General features: G+C 57.5%; 1 protein-coding gene across 11 annotated transcripts in view; it reads right to left on the bottom strand.

Moving 5' to 3' along the window:
- Positions 1–18,793, bottom strand: part of GLIS1 (GLIS family zinc finger 1) — a 237,050-nt gene that overhangs the window by 5,976 nt on the left and 212,281 nt on the right. For 9 of the 11 annotated variants that reach the window (XM_077956025.1, XM_015140046.3, XM_077956063.1 and 6 more), the window contains 4 exons: positions 17,669–17,830; positions 12,527–12,637; positions 8,390–8,522; positions 2,444–2,600 (listed from right to left, as the gene is read on the bottom strand). In XM_077956025.1, coding sequence (XP_077812151.1) covers positions 2,444–2,600; positions 8,390–8,522; positions 12,527–12,637; positions 17,669–17,830 — 563 coding nt within the window. The remainder of the gene's footprint in view (positions 1–2,443; positions 2,601–8,389; positions 8,523–12,526; positions 12,638–17,668; positions 17,831–18,793) is intronic. The other 2 variants (XM_077956051.1, XM_077956056.1) reach the window with 2 other exon arrangements.

Below are 18,793 nucleotides of genomic sequence, written 5' to 3'. Positions count from 1 at the left end.
TTAAAAGGCAAAAAACATCTTTTGGAGCTCCTCCTCTGAGTCATGCAAATGATTCCTAAATCAAATATTTTTGCTTCAACTGGAACCTATAAAAATTAATATAAAACCTCACTGGCCTGGCAGACCGAGGGCTTCATACCTCGCACAAGGCTGGGAAAAAAAAAATACCCTATTCGGCGTCTTCTCTGAGCCAGGGTAAATAAATTTGGTCATGAAGTCAGGCCCTCTTAGCATATTTTCGAGTGAATCAGATAATTCTGTCAAGCTATTTAAACGTCCCAGCAAACCACTGGGGAGCCACGAGTGGCCGTTCCTTGTTGACTTTGGCAGGAAGTGGAGGCTGAAGGCCCTTTCCCCACTCTCTTCTCAGGGGATGAAAAAAGAAACCCATTCACGCTGGGCCTGGGCCTGGTGTCAGGCACGAGGATGCTTCTCTCCTGCAGCTGGACCCGAGGCTCCTACCCGCAGGCAGGGGTGGGCAGGCGGGGGTCCCGTCTTGTCATCACTCTGCTTCTCGCTGCAGAATTCTTGACGGGCACTTGCGCAGGCGGCAGGCAGGTGATGAATGAGGCGGAGCAGAGTGCACGGGCCCGAGCAGCGAGCGGCCTTCGTGGTTTATTTTCCTTTGGTTGGAGATGTTTTTCAGTTGGTTGGTGGGTGAGCAGGTGGCCTGAGCGGGTATAGGGGGGGCGGGGACCATCGTAGTGGAGCCTGTGCCAGGTGAGGTACACAGTGTCAGGCGTGTGTACGGCCCTCACCACCTTCCTCAGGGAGTGCCTTCTAATGCCTTTCACAGAAGCCGCAGCTGAAGCTCGAGGAGGGCCTGGTTTTCTGGGTCCCCCTGTGCAGCCCCTTCAGGCTGCCTCTTCATGGCTCTCTGCTCACACTCACAGCCGCAATCTTCCCCTGCCTGTCAGCAGCCCCTCTGTACCCTCAGCTCATCCCTGAGGCCCCCTCCTCTCCCTTCCCAGTTCGGGTTTCCCACTCCCGCTGCCTCTGTGCCACCACTGCCTTCCACTGCCTTCCGGCCTCCCCCTCCCCAGCCTGAACCAGGCCCTGGCTCGGGATCCCATCCATCCAGCACCCCACAGTCCACCCCACCCCTGCAATGCTGCCCTGCGTCCTCATCCCTAAACCTGAGCACATCACCGCTCAATACTCTTCAGGTTGAGTCTCATCTCAGGCCTTGGGATCTGGACCTGGTGACATCTCTCCCAAGTTCGTCACCCCACATGATGATTCATGTTTCCCAGAACACCCCAAGTTCTCACCATGCCTGCCTTCATTCTTGCTACTCCTTCCTCCCAGCCTCTCCACTCATCCAACTCCAGCCACACCTTGGAGGTCTGGCTTAGCCTCACCTCCTCTAGGAAGCCTTCCCTAATATCCTCCCGGCAGCCACACCCCACTGGGCTCTCCTCTGGGCTCCACAGCCCTTCTGCTTCCTTGCCGCACACCACTGGCCCCCTGTGTGGTCGGTCTCCCTCTCACAGTAAGCATCTCCAGGGCCAGAGTCATCCGCAGCCCCAGCACTGGGCCCAGGGCCTGCCCACAGGGGCTCCATAATTGAACACCGAATGAATGGGTGAATGAATGGCAGAAGGAGCCCAGTAATAATAGAAGCAGTGGGCCACAAATGTGGCGACGAAGCCAGGCTGGCCCCAGGCGCAGGCAGGCCAAGGCCAAGGCTGTAGCCAGGAGGAGGAAGGGCAAGGAAGGAGGAAGGTGCTGGGGCCAGGCCTGCAGGGACAAGGTGATGAGCAAAAAACAGCAGGGAGGGCAGGAGGGTGGGGCTGTAAGGCATCCCCTCTGCTCATTTGCAAGAAAAACAGATTTTGGCAGATCATGGTCCAGCAATTAACACATTCAGCATTTCCAGTCAATTAAGTGGCCACAATGAGAACCACATTGGGTGCAGGAAGAGGCTGCCTCTCTCCGCAGTGATCCAGAAGTAAAGGCTCCCAGACAGCCCCCGCAGGCCGGGCAGCGTCACAGCTGCAGTGGCTGGAGATGGGTGTGGGGCCCAGACCAGCATCTGTGGAGTGCACGCCGTGGGCAGTCTGCTCCCAAATGCACAGATGAGCCAAGGAGACGCCAGAGTGAGGCCCGGAGGAGGCCTGGGTTCCATTCTGGGTGTGGCAGCCCAGAAGGCAGGGGTCGCTGGGAGGGGCCACAGCGCTTTCCCAGGGTCCTCCAGTGGGGAGGAGGGACTGCATGGAATGAGGCATTCAGAAGCCAATACTGTCTACTCAGGGTTACCGCAGGCACCAATGGAATCATGCACAGAAAGTGTGTGGAATGCAGTCCGCAGTCAGTGTTCCCTGAAGGTTGGCTATTTTCATTATCAGTAACAAGCAGATAGATAGTGCGGGACACTTGCCCTCCCTGCCTCCCCCCCAGAGCCCCCCTTGCTGCCCCAAGAGGACTGGCCTGGTGTACATACCCATCCCGGGTGCCCTCAGCCATGGGCAGAGGGGACAGATGGTGGTGGGAACTGGTGGTGGCATCCAGCGGGTGGTGCCTAGAAGGTACATCGTGCGCTGGGGGCAGGAGGCCTGATGCAAGTCCATTATGGGGGGTGATGGAGCCAGGATACACACCTGCAGGGAATAAAACAAGGCTCACTGGCCTCTGGCCACTCCCTAGAGATGGCTGTGATGGCCCAGGAGCTGTGTGTGCCTGATGATAGAGAAAGAAAGACAAGAGGGAAAATGAGCAACGTTGTATCACTGGAAGTTTAGGAGCCCCAGTAAGGGAGGTACTGGCCCCACTCCACTCAGTTCAGCCCTGCAGACCCTGGCTAAAGGGCTGTGTCCAGGCCTGGGGTTCACCCTGACAGCAGAGGTGGACTGGCAAGGGGCTGTCAGAGGCATGGGGTGCTCAGGGTGTGTGTGTGTGTGTGTGTGTGTGTGTGTGTGTGCGCGCGCGCGCACGCGTGTGTCTGTTTTGAGATGGGAGCATATATAGGGCAGGCTGCCTCAAATCTCTGTGGTGCTGTTCTGGGAAAGAAGGGGCTTGTTCCATGTAGTCCCGGAAGCAGAGACCCAGGAATGGAGAGAAGCTTTAGAGCAGACAGCAGCCCAGGGCACCGCAGTGCCTTCTAACAGGCAGTGCTGCTGCAGGGCAATGGGCTGCCCTTGCACAGAATAACTACCTCCCCCAGAGATATGCAAGCAGAGCCGGGGTGTCCACTGTAAAGGCTTCCAAAGAGAGATGACTGCACTAGCTGGGTGGCACCTGGCTTGGGAGACCTCTGAGAAGGGCTGCCATGGATGGTTGTATGGGCTGTGTACTGAACAAGGGTCCCAACTGAGGAGAGGAGTCAGCCACATTCTAGTCTCAGATTCTAAACCTTCAGAAGACACCTGCAGGGTGATGCCACTTTTTATCACCTTTTACCCCCTAGAGTCCTCCCCTTGTTAAGACAGGGAGGCTAATAAATCAATGGGGGACACTAGGTCACAGTCAGATGTTGCTCCAGGGGCCCAACTGAGGGTTTGGAGTTGGTGAACCCAGCACTCCCCAAATGCCTTCACCAAGAAACCCTAATCGGAGTAGGAAATAAACTCCTACTCTGGGACTGGAGCCTAGGAAAGACATAGCAAGAGTTGTAAGTTTTTGATGTTCCCTATTTTATCTTTAAAAAAAAAAAAAAAAAGATGAATGAAAGGCCTGCATTCCAGGCCACCACACCCAGAATGGAGCCCAGGCCTTCTTGAGCCTTGCTGTGGCTTCTCCGGGGCTCATCTCTCTAGGGAGTGGCCAGTTTTGCATCCCGTCTTCAATCTGGCCATGTTTATTTTAACAGCAATTGACATCATTTTCTTTGCAGTCCACGCATCCAGCAGATGCCCTGGGAGGACTCTGTGTGACCTGGGGACTGGCCCGGGGCTGCACTCATGGACTCTGTGTGACCTGGGGGCTAGCCCGGGGCTGCACTGATGTGGTGTTGGCCAGTGTGCACCAGGGCAGCTGTTAACATGCTGAATAGCACTCTGGTTACCATGGATCCAGACCAGTGCTCTTATTACACCATAAGGACCAATCTGATAATACACCAGTCTCCTTTCATGGATGGGGTAAGGGAAATTTTTACCTTCTCATTTGGTTGGGGTTCCAAGGCTAGCTCATCCCAGGCTCACCCCTTTGGCCCAGACCTGCAATTCAGGAGGCTGCTGCAGGGAATGGAGCAGGGCTGTGGCAGGGACAGCAAGCTCAGTGCCTCAGACAGCATGGCAGGGAGCAAAATAAATGAAACTGCACAGATTAATGAGGGGAGCAGCAGGGCCTGTGGCAAAGGGGAGAGCACACGTCCCAGAAAGACCTTCACATGGAAACCGTTAAAAACAAACAAACAAAACAAGCCTGTAATCCCAGCGCTTTGGGAGGCCGAGGTGGGAGGATCACTTAAGACCGGGAATTCGAGACCAGCCTGGCCAACATGGCGAAACCCTGTCTCTACTAAAAATACAAAAAATAGCTGGGCGTGGTATCGTGCACCTGTAGTCCCAGCTACCTGGGAGGCTAAGGCAGAAGAATGGCTTAAACCCAAAAGGCGGAGGTTGTGGTGAGCCGAGATGGTGCCACTGCACTCCAGCCTGGGCAACTCCATCTCAGAACAAAACAACAAAACAACAACAACAAGCAAAAAGTGCCCCTGTGCCTATGAGGCCAAACAGTTTGCAACTCCCGGCCTGGAGTTAGAGCTGCAAGCACCCTACGTTACGTTACATCATGTGAGATTCTACTATCAAAATAATTACCATTAATTAAAAACATACTATGTGCCAAACTGTCCACATTATCTAGTTTAACCAGCTTGACAAATGTCAGTGGGGAAGATAATATATTCCATTTTAAGATGAGGAAACTAAATATTAACAAGTTGAACAACTGGTCCAAAGTCACAGAGTAGGCGGCTCATCAGGCCCATCTTCCAAGCAGCGGGGAGAGAAAGTCCACTTGAGGCCCTGGCTAGGAGTGGCTCCAGCTCAGGTGATGGGCTGGATACCCGATTGAGGCCTCGGCTCTGGGACAGGCATCACTGCTGGCTGCTGTGAGACCCGGGGGCTCTGGGCTGCCGTCCTTACCGCTCCCTGCCTCTGGGACTCTGCTCCCACGTGTAGCACCACCTGTCTGTCCAGCCACTGCCTCCCTCCCCAGCTGGGGGAAGGCGCCTCAAGCGGTGTCTGTGGAGGGAGCCTGGCGAGGAGCTGCCCACGGTTTGAGCCACTCACCACTCTCCTTAGCACCTCTTCGCCTGCCATCTTGAACCAATTTGGGGGCCTGACAGCTGGGAAAGCTTAGAATCCTGATCAATCCTGCACCTTCTCCCTCAGCCATGCTGACCTCGTGCTTCTCAAGTCCTCACTGCCCATCACATTACCGTGGATCTGCTCAGGATGGGCCTGGCAGATAAGCTCCCAGGGGTTGGGCGGGGGGTCTCCCGCGCAGGATAGAGCTGGTCCCTACTGGAGGGAGCGTCCTGCAATTGGACAATGGAAATTTGGTGTCTCCCTCTGCAGCCCATCCCTCACCCTCTCCCCTCTGTTCTGGACTCTGCGAATCCTCCCTTAGTCCCCTGCCCTTGCCCCTGCCCCAGGGCCAGGTCCCTGCCTGTCCAGTCTCCACACCAAGGACGGACACAGGGTGGGTGACCGAGTGTGTGAACTAGAGATGCCGACCATGTCAGTGAACAGCAGATGGGAATGAAGGAACCACGGGATTGCGAGGGGCAGCGGAAGTGGGGATGCCACGGGGCCTGATGGGCTCTCCCCAAAACGCACCACTTCAGGCTGTAAAGCTGTGTCATCAATCATCAGCCATGAGCGCGTAACCTCTGGCCCTAACATCTGTTCCCCTCTCAGCCATCTGCCCTGCGGCCTGCAGAAGAACCCAGCAGGCCAGATCCTGGGGCATCTAGGACCCTGGGCTTCACCTGGCTGGTTCTGCCCTCCCCGCTGCATTGGAAGCAGCTCGAGGACGGGTGCTCAGTATAGAAGAGAAGTAGCACTAGCAGCAGGGAGGTGCGGGCTCTGGTTAAGAGGACAGCCTGCACAGATGGTCTGGGTTCCAATCCTGCCTCTGCCCCTGCTGGCTGTGGCTTGCGTGTGCCTTCTGAGGCCGATGTGAGGACGATGGCAGTGATGTCCACGCACAGTCCCTGGAGCAGCGCCTGGCACAGTCAATATGTGCTGGCTGTGCATGATTGTAAGGTGGATGAGTATATAGTCATTCTTCTTGCTCACCATGAACTACAATAACAGTAAGACGCTCAGTCACATAGGGTTTATATAAGTGACCGCATCCATGATCACATTTGTTCTCATAGCAAATGAGATCCCTCAGTGCCTGGGAGCGAAACTGAGGCTCAAAGCAGGAAGACACCACTTAATGTCACAGAGCAAGGGCAGCAGCTTCAGCAGGAGTGGCTCCTCCAACCTGTGATGATGGGGCCTCAGTTGACCCTGTTTCTCCTCAGTATCGTGGGTTCACATCCTACTGCACAGCGTAGTTGGGGATTGAATGAGAGGGTATTTGTGAAGTCAGAGGCCCAAGCAGGTGCTCGAGAGATGGCAACTGCTGGCCCTGTCCCTTCTCGCTGGGACAAGCCTGAGGCTGGCATCTGGGAGAACAAGCTTGCAGCCTGGACTGGCTGCTGACTTCTCTGGATGACTTTAGGTGACTCCTTCTCCTGCCCAGGCCTGAGTCTTCCCAAGGTGAAACTGATGGGGTAGGCACCAGACCTCTGCACTGGGGGCAGCACTGCTCCTCTGCGGCAGCTTTCTTTCTGGCTGAATCGGGAAGCAGCTTCCGAGGCCTTCTCAACACGGAGCTCCAAGTGGTCACTGTCATGACCGTTTATTAGGAGCTGGCACTTGAGATACCTTCGTCCCTGGGTTGGATCAGCGCCCCGGTCCCTTCCAGCCCTGTCATTTTAGCAATTCTGACCCTGTGAGAAGCAGCCACGCAGAGGGGTCCTCTAGCTAGACGTGAGGAGGGTATAGACCCTCCCCCAGGCACCCATCCGCCTGTGTCCTCACCCTCGTGGACCTGCCTGAGCACAGACCCCTGGAAAGGGGGACCCATGAGAAAGGCTAAAAGGCTTTTCTTCCTGAGGCTGTTTGGCAAGTGCTTTGATATATTTTTAAATCTGTTGCTACTTCAACATTGAGGGGAAAGAATAAAAAATTAGAAATAAAAAATGTTTAAAATGGTTGGAGTAATTCAAGAAATCCCAGCGGGTGGGCAGAGCTTTCTGCTCTGATATTGTGGTTTCTTTAGGGGAGTCGGGGGTAGAGCACAAGTACTGTCAGATGGAATCCAAAGGCCATGCTGCCCTTATCTGGGCTGGATGCCCAAGCCTCAAAGCCAGGAATTCCTGCTGTGGCCTGAGACCTGCCCCATGGCCCACAGCTGCTGGGAGGGAGAGACAGGCCACCTCAGCTGGACCAAAGGCCCTTAGCGTCTGGTTGGAGGGGCCTGCAGAGTCCCAGGGGTCCGGGGTCCCCATCTCTGGGCCACAGAGTTTAGCGATGAGTTGGAAGTGATTTGGGCTAAGTTCCTATCCTCTCAGAGCCTCAGTTTTCTCCTCTGGAGCAGGAGTCAAGGCCAGGGGCAGAATGGGCTCTTCTTGAAGACGGTTCCTCCCTGCAGATGATCCTGGCAGCATGGACCATCAGCAAGGGCACCAGAGCCTCTCTTGAGGATGCTCGGGGCAGCGCCGTGGGTTCCCCCAGCCCGGCTCTGCACATGTCCCCATCCTGGGTGCTGGTGACCCCAGAATGAGGCAGACCATGGGCCTCCCTTGAGGAACTCACAGTCTGGTGGGGGAGACAGATGGGCAGATGGGAAGCAGAGTGACAGCTCAGAGTGCTCAGCACTGGGGCAGAGCGAAGCCCACAGGAAGACTTCCTGGAGTAGGGGGCAAGGAGGTGGGTCCTGAAGGAAGGGCAGGAGCTACCTTCATGAAGGGTGGGAGAAGAGGGCTGGCTGGGTGTAGACAGTGCCCAGAGGTGGTGGGAGCAGGAGCAGAGAGTGTTCAGGGAACTGCATCCAACACGCCGAGGAGGAGGCAAGAGGCTGCCAGGAGGACCCAGGCCCCACACCCCTTGAAGGCCAGGCTGAGAGGGGTGAGGGCTTCATGCTGTGAGCAATGGGGAACCACAGAAGAATGGGAAGGAACGTCAGCCTAGTTAGAGGAGCCGCAGGGAGAAGATGGATTGGAAGTAGGGAGCCAGAGGCAGAGGCAGCCGAGTCCAGATGAGTGAGTGCCTACAACAAGTCAAGCCCATGTGGGCGGCCCACTGAGCATCACTTGTCCTTGACTGTGGGCAGAGAAAGGCCCCTCCTGGGCTATGCCCCTGGCCCCGCCTCCCCGCACACGTACCTGGGAGCAGCTCCTGGCCCAGGCCACAGCCACCCTTGCCGTCGCTGGCAGCCAGCTGTGTGGACGCGTGGAGCTGCTGCAGGGCCAGACACTCGGTCAGGACGTCGGCCTCCGCGTCAGGGCCTGCGTGCAGCTGGGGAGCAAGCAGGGGGAAAGGAGGTGTTAGTGTGAGACCCCTGCCCACCAGCAACCCTCCCGTTAGGGGACAGGGCAGAAAGGACTGCAGCCCCAGGGCAAGACCCTTCCCTTCACTGTGCCTCAGTTCCCCATCTGTGAAATGGGCTGACTGTGTACATCGTGAAGATGGTGTTAGTCCAGGTCCTTTGAGAAGCAGATGCCACGATGGGATTCAACATGCAAGGATTTAAATGGGAGATGTGCCATCTGTGAACTGGACGGGCTGGGAGAGCCCAGGGACTGAGAGAGGGAGGCAGGGAGAAGGGGTCAGGAGGGAGCCTCCAGGACAGGGACTCAGGGAGTCCTCAGCAGTCAAGGTCTGCTGGATGTCAGGGAGTCCAGCGCCTCTTAGGAAGGCTCTGCCTCAGTGTCCCTGCTAGGCCTGCCACACTCAGTCATTGCTGGGAGCAGCCTGTGGCAGGTTGGGCCTCAACACATGCACAGAATGGTGGCAAAGTGCAGCAGTGGGGCCTCCCATGGGTAGCTGAGGTCTACAGGTGCATTCTGTGCAGCCACGCCGGTGAATGGACACGGTAGGAGTAAAGCGCAATAGATGTGCAGTCAGCCTCCCCCAACCCCGCCCCAGCTCTTCCTTCCTTCCTTCTTAGTACAAGGTTCAGTGGAAATAGTTCAGGGCTAGGGATGAAGAGCTGGGCTCGGATCCCATCCCACCTCTTCTTACTCCCTGTGTAATGCTGGACAAATAGCACAACCTCTTTGGGTCTTGCCTACCCAGCCTGTAATAAGCAGCAACAGTCACGCCTCACCCCAGGCCATAAGCAGTAATGAGGCGATGGCTGGGGGCATGCTTTGGAAGTGCTGTGGTAGGGCTGGCTGAGCTCCAGCTGGCCGAGCCCCATCTGGTCACCCCGTCATGGGCACGATGGATCCGTATATGGACTTGAGGTCCCTTGGCTAAGGGCAAGCCTGGGCTGGAGTGCACCCAGTAACCCAAGCAAATCTTTGGCCAACAACCCTTGGCTGTTCCCAGATAGTCACCTCAGAACATCTTCCAGAGCCAGAATGGGAACAGGGTGAGGCCTTCAGGACACTGGGCGATGACTGGGGCAGGCACCTGGATGGGAAGGGCGCTTCTCTCAGAGAAATCTGAAAGCTTGGCTCATCCAAATGCTCATCTTCTCCAGGACAAAACAGACCCAGAGAAGGTGAGAGCCCTGCCCCACATCACACAGCAGCTGAGAGCTTTTCTGCCCTCCCAGGCCAGCAGGGCCAGGCCCAGGCTTGGAGAAGGCGTGCCCAGCCTCGAGATGGGCTCTCGGCTTCCTGACCCAGCAGCTGTTTTCCATGTAAATTAAGTTTCTGGCAAAAGAGAGCCAAGGCATGTTCTTGTAGACCGCAATGTCGATCGGATTAGGAGCAGCAGGAGAGGAGAATTAAGGAAGAAAAGCATTTCTAATTCTCTCTGAAACGCAGCAGGGCTGCCAAGGACTTGTCATAATACAAGGGTAGCTTTACCCAGAAAGATACATCATCCCTGATGGCTCTTAATGGATGCTTATTGTTGGAAAGTTTGCAGATCTGTGGCCCCAAGTCCCCAGGGGCTCAGTGCGAGCCAAGCATGGGGCCTGGGAAAGCCAGGACAGGATTGTGGTCTGCCTGGGACAGAAGCCTCCCGGGTGTGGCGCTCCAGCCGACTGGAGCCTGGGCCATTCCCTGTCCCCACTCAGGCCCTCAACCTGAGAGCAGTGAACGGAGCTCAGGCCCTGGAAGCAGACAGGTCTGGGATGGATCCTGGCTCTGGCACTTCTGGGGTGCATGATGCTGGGCTGGTTTGTTAACTTTCTGAGCCTTAGTTTCTCCATCTCTAAAATGAGTGTTTCATGACTCTAGTCCCCACATTTTGGGAGGCCAAAGTGGGAGGATTGCTTGAAGTCAGGAGTTTGAAACCAGTCTGGACAACAAAGTGAAACCTCTGTCTCTACAAAAAAATATTAAAAAAAAAAAAAAAAAAGCCAGGAGCAGTGGAGCATGCCTCTAGTCCCAGCTACTCAGGAGGCTGAGGCAGGAGGATCACTCGAGCCCAGGAATTGGAGGCTGCCATAAGCCATGATCATGCCACTGTACTCCAGCCTGGATGACAGAGTGAGACTTTGTTTCTAAAAATAAAATAAAATGGGAATTAAAAACAGTGCCCACACCTACGGTTGTGCTTGCTTTCTTTCTTTTTCTTTTTTTTGAGACAGTCTTGCTCTGTCGCTCAGGCTGGTGTGCAGTCCAGCTCCTGGGCTCAAGTGATCCTCCCACCTCACCCTCCTGAGTAGCTGGGGAGCTAGGGTTATAGTGAGGGCTAAATGAGATACAGGATATGAAGCCCCAGGAACAGTGCCTGAGGTGCAGAGGCACCTGGGCTAAAGCACATCCCCTCCTTCCTCAGGGAACCTGGAGGTGATGTTTCACCAGAAAGTTCATGGCGCAGGCTTTGACCACATCCCTCTCTGCTCCACAGCTTCCAATGCTCCCCACTGCCTGCAGGCTGGAGACCAACTTCCCAAGCCTGGCTGTCCCCTCCCATCCTCTTTCCCACTGAGGCCGCTTGCTCCCAGCACCCCATCGCTGTCTCCCTATCCCAGGGCCTGAGGCAGCTGCTTTCTCCAGCCTGCAGGCCTCTGTTCTGTTTCATTCCCGGCTGTGTCCACAGTTCACAGAACAATGCTTGCAACACAGTAGGTGCTCTGTAAATCTGCTTGAACCAATAAATGTGATCTTCCCACTCTGTCCTCCTCTGTCATGCTAGTGTCCCCAAGTTGGCCCCTGGTGTTTCTTTCACCCCCACACCCTCCCTGGCACTTAAGAACCTTCATACCCTGGCCCCAGAATTCCATAGGAGTGCAGGTGTGAGTTAACCCCGCCAGGTGGGCTCTGCCCCCAGCTGCAGTCCTGTCCCTCCTGCCATGGCCCAGTCCCTCAGGAACTCACACACGGCTTGTCCAAAACAGCATCCCCAACCCATTTTCTACATGGCCCTCAGGGTCACCTCTCGAGATGCCATGTCCCTGCTCTGCTTAACAGCCCTCAATGGCGCCCACTGTGCCCTGGACATAGCCCGGCCCACACCACCTCTCCTCACTGTGCTGCTCAGCCCCGAGAGAGGAGTGCCCACTGGTCCCGCACACAGTAGGCGTCAGGCTTCAGCCCTTGCTCAGTGCCAGTCACTCTGGGGAGCGTTCTTCTGAATTCACCAGCCAAACACTTAGTCCTTCCTCAAGACCAGTGAACACATACACCAATTTCTGTTGTGAACTTTTAAATTTGTGCCAGGTACAGTTCTAAACCCTCAGCATAAACCATCATTTACTCTTGACCACAGCTGTCTAAAGCAAGTCCTTTGTTGTCCCCTCTGATGGCTGAGGAACCTGAAGCCCAAAGGCACATGCCTGGGTACACAGCCAGCGAAGGCGAGCCCGGCGGGCCCACTCCATGCTCGCACCCCTAAACACTGCACCCACGCCTGATGCCACTTCCTCCATGGACCTTCCTGCTCCCACCCAGAGGAGCTAAGGCCCCCTCATCTGTGCCCTGGCTTTTCTCTGCACAACTCTCTCACCATCTTAATGACATGAGGTGGAATCATCTCTTTGTGTCTGCCCTCGCCTGCCAGGCCACTGAAAGTGGGGCTGTGCTTTTACATTTCTGCATCTTCTGTGCCCGGCACAAGGCAGGACATCATGTGTTTACCACACAAGCTGTCGGGGGTGCACAGACACATGGGGCGAGGAGCTGGTGGGCAGTCTGTGGGTGGTAAAGGGCCAGCTGTGGGTCAGCAGAGACACTCAGGGCAGGTGGGAAGTGGACGGACAGATGGACGGACGAATGGATGGACAAACAGTGGCATACAAGGCGAATGGGTGGGCAGATGCACGTGTCGAGGGTGGGCACCTGGCCTGATGCGGTGCAGGCAGCTGCGAGGCGGGAGGGGCCAGATGAGGAGGGCTGGCTTACCTTCTTACGCACCTGCTGCTCTTTGGCGGAATGGGCCTTGACATGCTTGCGGAGGGAGCTGGGGTCTGTGTAGCGCTTGGAGCAGCCAGGGATCTGACAGGCGTACGGCTTCTGTAACATGGGCGGCACGGGTGGGGTGAGTGAGGCCCATCCCTACAGGCCACGGGCCTTTGTGTGACCTGCTGTGGGGAGGTGACCAGGCAAGGGGCTGGCTGCAGGCCAAGAGTGCTCTGCCTCAGCCAGCCCGGCCCAGCTGTGGGGAAGGTGCCTGGCCTGGGAGCGAAGCAGGGGGTTTGTGTCTTCATTGCACCACCATCCTGGGACCTCAGGTCAGTTGCCTCTCCTCTCGGAGTCCCACTCATCTTCTCTGAAAAATGGGGCCATCTGAGGTCTAAGGGTTCTTCCAGGTCGGACCCTGGCTCTGAGCCAAGTCCACTCTTTGGACCCCCACAGCTGCAAGTAAGCTTCAAACAGACAGGGAGTGCAGTGGGATGGCTGCTCTGCAGATGGGGAGGAGGAGCAGGGAAGGGGGCACCCACACAGGGCCAGGCTAGGGGGCACTGGCCGCACCTTGCAGGTAGGTGCAGAGGCACCGGACTGCTCTCGGGGCCACAAGAAACCCAGGTCCTCCTGCCAACAGCTGTGAGAGGCTGGAAGCACGGCTGGATCTCAGAGACCATAGGGCTGGGGAGTCTGGTGAGACTGGGCAGGTGGGGGGCTGGGGGCGCTGGGGCACTGGGGAGGTGGGGAGGCTGGGGAGGTGGGGAGGCTGGGGGGCTGGGGAGGCTGGGGAGTCTGGGAAGGCTGGGGGGCTGGCCAGGCTGGGGGCTGTGCCCTGCGCATGGGGAGTAGACAAGTCTCTTCCCCTCAGGCCCCCATGGCTCACCCAGAATACAAGAAGTGGACCCCAAATCCATCCCCACTGCCCCTCCTGAATTCCTGCCCCGGCCCCACCCTGCCTCCAGGCCTCGGGCTCCCCACACACTCACAGCCAGAGGGGAAGGGCTTTCTCACAGACCTGCTCTTGCCTTTGAAACCCCTTGGTGGCTCCCTGGTGCTCTACAGGCCATCTCCTGGCACTATAGGCCCTACACCTCCCACCGTGGGCACCTCCTCAGCTCTCCCACAGCCACATCACCTCCTCTCCAAGCCCTCCTCGCATCCTCCACCCCCTTCCCAGGCCACAGTGTCCCCCTAAGCGCTGTCCAACCTCTGTGCTGGGCTTGCTCAGGGTCCCTCTTCTCAGCCAGGGAGGGACCTCTCTGACTCATCCCAGGTCTGAGTGACCCGGGGCAGGGGACGCGTGGCTCTAATTGAATCCTGATCTCTCCCAGGGCTTCCACAGGACCCTGCTTGAGGATTCGGGCTGCTGCTGGGGCTTGAAGCTCACACGGCTTCCCTTTGTGGACATGTCTAGTGCTTCTGTTCTCTCAGAAGCTTCTGCCCTGCTGGTACTGCAGGGGATAGAAGGATTGGAGAAAATAACACCTCTCAGAGTGAGTACCAGGGACTGCCATGTCCTGCCAGACACACCCACGTGGAACTGCCCCCAGAACCTCAAGGCAGCTTTGCCCCTGCTGGGCTGAGGAGAGGCTGGGCCAACCTCGGACCCAGGGAGAGGTACCCATGGCCCTGGGACCTCATGAAGGGGAGGAAGCAGAAAGAGATGACCATACCTTGGTGCTGCCACGGAGAGTTGCCAGATTAAAGAAACGGAGGAGAGCAAAAAGAGAGAGACAGCAGTGAGAAGCTTGCTGGGGTTGGCCTGGGAGGGAGAGCGGAGGCCTGCCGCGGACGGCCCCTGCTGCCCCCAGCCTGCCCCACCCCAGAGGTAGGCTCCCTCTCTCACACACCATACACACACACACACACACACACACACACACACACACACACACAACCCACCACCACCACCACACACCACATACACACCATGCCATACACACCCACGCACCACACACACGTGCGTCCACACGTGCCCGGGCACAAACACGGCCCTGCCCTGTCCCTGAGCCGGCCCCAGGACTGTCCCTTGGGGATGCTGATACAAATCCACTCGCTTTCGTCTAAAAGCAAACAAGCCGGCTCTGTGTCTGCAGGCGCATTCGCCTGGAAATGGGCGGCAAGGCCCATCTCTCTGTTTGTTTTTCCAGGGCCTGACGTGTGTAGAACATTCCTCAGGCCCACGAGCCCTCAGGAAACCCTGTGGCCGTCCCCAGCCAGCAGCCAAGCCCCGCCTGGAATCGCCATGTGGGCTGCAGCGCTGGGCGGCCTCCCTCTGTCTGTAATGAGGACGCTCCGTGTCTGCTCCGTGTCTGCCATGCGGAGCCCCTGCCCGTCTGCACTTAAAGGCCAGCTCTGCTGGGAGCGCTCCCCTGTGCAGGCCCGGTGCTGAGCACCCGCCATCCACCATCTCCCTGAGCCCACACCCACCCAAGACACTCATCCTGCTTTGCAGAAGAAGAAACTGAGGCCTATATTTTGCCCAAGATCCCACAGCTGGGAGAGGAAGGGAGCGTGTGCAGGCCTCTGTTAGAATGCCTCCTCTGCTCGGTGGCCTCGAATGGTCCAGTGAAATGGGCAGGGGAAAGAGAATCATCCCGATGGGGAAGCGGAGGCCCTGTGCAGGACAGTGGCTTATTTGAATCTGCTCAGGGGATCTGTGCAGTCAGGACTCGAGCCCCATACTGAGAGCCTGGGACACGGCAGGATGTGGTCAGCACCCAGTCAGTAAGAGGACAGACAGGGGAAGGCTGCCCAGTCTATGTGTGGGGCCTCACACCTGCTGCCTCAGCTGACCTCCCTCTCTCTCTGAAGCAGGGATTTTACCTCTCAGGAAGCCCAGGGAGGCCAGGGGCTTTCCTCAGACCTCCAGGACCCGGAGGCAGGGTCACGATCACAACCCTGGTCTGGTCCTCTCCGTCTGTTCTGAGAAACTTTCCCGCCCATGGAGAGAATCCCACATTCTACAATGCCAGAGGGGAGCTGGGGACATAGCTGGTCCCCTCTGGAAAGCAAGGCCCTGCCCTGCAAGGGGCCTGACCCAAGGGGCCTCTAGGGGCGGGTGCTGGGGTAGCAAACTAGCAACACAGAGCTGCCTGCGGTGTTTATGTGGGGGGCTAGATCCAAGTGGGGTGCTGGGCTTGGCGTCTGCACTTCCCAGGCCTCCCTGGGACCTCTTGGGGAGACGAAGGCCTGAGATAAGCCTGCGGGCTCACTCTGGGCCTGGCCTGACCAAGGCCTTGGGGCTTTGTTCACACACCAAGTGGGGGCCAGAGGCCTGTTGCTTTGGGGCTGGGTCCAGGAAATGCAGTAAGGAGGGAGGGAGGAAGGAGGAGGGACAGGGAAGGTGGCCCGAGAGGCATGGGAGGGTGGGGAAACGGTGCAGGGAGGCCTGGCACTGTCAGCGCTGGCTTGTGGCCTCTGGGAGATATAACTGGGGGTGCTGGGGTACAGAGTGTGCCTCTCAGGGCCTGGGCCAGGGTGCCATGGGCCCCTTGGGCTGAAAAGGTGACAAAGGCAGGGAGATTTGCTAGCGCCGCTCCTCACTTCATGTCCGCAGCACAGCCTGTGACAATGAAGCTAAGAAGGGGAGGAGAGCTGGGTTCAGGTTGGGGACGGGGCCCTTCCTTGCCACCCTTACCCCTCTGCTGTGCTGCATCCCCCAAGATGGCTTCCACATCAGCTTTTCCAGCAGAGAGCACTGGACTCGGAGTGGCGCAGCCGGGTTTGCATCCCAGCTCTGCCACACACTTGCTGTGGACAGGGCAGAGGGCTCAGTCTCTCCGAGTCTCAATTTATGAAACGGGGATAATGGGCCCCATCTTGGCTGATCACCAGGATGAAACTGGGGGCAGTGTGTGTGAGACTGTGGGGCCGGATGTGCAGAGTGTCCCCTGCAGGGCCTGGCCTGCCCCCAGGAATATTGCTTCCCTGCTGTTTTCTGTGCACTGAATCTTCTGGGTCTCGGTTTTCCCGGCTCTAAGGTACATGGCTGGCATCAGAGGCCTGCAAGTGCCCTTTCGGCTCTGACCTCTGCTGTCTCATGGCCTCCAACTTACTCTGGAGGGGTCAGCTGCCCTCCTAGGCCCGTTTCCTCCTCATCTGTGAACTGGATGGGCTGAGGGGCATCTACCCAAATCCCCCAGCCCCTGACCCACAGAGTTCCCCAAACACCTGCAGGAAGCATAGAGAAGCCAGCCTGGGGCCTGGACATGGCTCTGCCCCAGACCCCAGTCTCCTGCGGCACATGGGGGCTGGGATCCTCCTGGGGCACGTGCCCCTCACCCAGGGTCTAGTGTAAGGCCCTGGTCTGAGTCAAATCTGCCACCATCCAGCTGTGCGATGGTGAGCAGGCACTGGCCTCAGGTGTCCCGCTTCCCTAATCTGTCAAATGGCTTAGTGACTGCCCCTGCCTACAGCGCGGGGTCCGTATGAGATCCTGCGGGGTGAAGTTTTAGGAAGCACTCTATTAACGACACACGGAGGGCTGCCTGGGCAGACACTGGAATAAAGCTGCCGTTATCTACGCCTGGCGCAAACAAGGGAAGGGAGGTGGGAAGGGAGCCAGTATCTGGAGGCCTGGGTCACCCGCAGGAGCCTGGAGTCTTAGGCACTGCCCACCTCTGCTGCTCGCCTGCAGGGCTCAAGGGACAAAGGACTGCCCTGGAGAGTCTCTGACCTATGTCTACGGAGGGGATGGGAAGAGCAGGGAGCAATCTGCTCTGGGCGTGGCTGACAGGTTCCAGGGAGGGGACACAGGAAGGTGAGTGTGCTCCCTCCATGAGGCTGTGCACGGCTCTGGTTCCCAGGCTGGTACCCATAGGCCAAAGCAGTGCTTCTTAACTGGGGCAGGTTTGCCTCCCCTCACCCCTGGGGACATTTGGCATCAGAGAGTTTTGGTTGTTGCGACTGGGAGTGGGAACATCGCCTCCTCTCTAGCGAAGAGAGGCCAGGGATAACTGCTAAACATTCTAGAATGCAGAGGACGCCATCTGACCCACTGCCCTGCCAAGCATCATCCTGCCCCGAACATCAGCGGCGCTAAAGGGTAAGGCAGGGAGGCAGGGTCTCTGCACTGAATGAGTGGCAAGTGCGCAGCCGTCCTCCACCCCGCCCTGGGCCTCTGCCTGCCGGGCCTACCGTGTCTAGGTGGGTGCGCTGGTGCTTGGCGCGGTCGCTGGAGTTGCTGAAGGCCTTCTGGCAGCCCGGGTGCTGGCACAGGTACGGCTTCTCGCCTGTGTGGCTCCTCAGGTGTATCTTGAGGTTCTCCAGCCGTGAGAAGGCCTTGCTGCAGCCTTCAAACTGCAGGAGAGGCTGGTGAGGGGAACTCCCAGCCCGCTGGACACCCCACCCCTGCATGGAAACTAACCCCCTAGGTCTGCCGGGCCCTAGCACCCCTGCCCCTCCCATCCTGCCTGAGCCTCTGGAAGCTCCGGATCAGCCGCCTGTGAAGTGCTCAGGACCCAGGCCTTATCTGGAAACGCCTGGTGAGTCCGGAAAAACAGCACCCCGACTTAGAAATGGGGCACGAGGGCTGGAGAAGAAAGTGGCCTTTCCAGTTCTGGACCTGAAAGGCTCCCCTCTCCAGGGCCATCTGGAAACGATGCACTGCCCTGACCACAGCACATCATGGAATCAGGACTCTGAGGGCAGGCACGTGTCCCAGCACAGAGAGCTGAAATATGGACGGACCCACAGCCTGGATCTGAATCGGGCTCTGTTCCAGAGAGGCTTTGGGCGGTACTCTGGACCCCTCTGTGCCTTGTTTCCTTGTTTTCAAGCTTGAGACTATGTGGCCACTACTCAAGGCTGACATGAGGGCCCCAGGGGGTAGGACACTGAATGTGGCAGGGTTTGTCAGTCTGGAGCACAGAGTCGATGCTAACTGCTGTCAGAACAAGAGCCACATTTGTAAACTGAAGGGCCCTTCATAGATCCTGTGGCTCTGTGATCATATACTGCCCTCCACACCTCTCTTTAGGCCCAGCCCATGCCCTAGATCAACATGGGGAGTTGGCCAGAAAATTTCCAGCCTTTGTTCGTTCAAGTCACTCTTTCACAGCCACCCACCAACCTCCCTCAGCCTTCAAAGTCAGCTCAAATGCCGCCCAGCGGAGGCAGCAGCCTCTGGTCCTTCCGTGTGATGAGCTGCTCCTTCTGGCTTCTCCCCATCTGTCCCTGTCCCAGACAGGCTGATGTTCTGGCCACGTGCTTGCATGGGTGGGAGAGGGGACCAGCGCTGATGGGCGCCTGCTACATCCAGGT

The sequence above is a fragment of the Macaca mulatta genome, chromosome 1 (assembly GCF_049350105.2).
Source record: "Macaca mulatta isolate MMU2019108-1 chromosome 1, T2T-MMU8v2.0, whole genome shotgun sequence".
In the NCBI taxonomy this organism is placed as follows: Eukaryota; Metazoa; Chordata; class Mammalia; order Primates; family Cercopithecidae; genus Macaca; species Macaca mulatta.
This window is presented reverse-complemented; position numbering and strand designations above follow the sequence as displayed.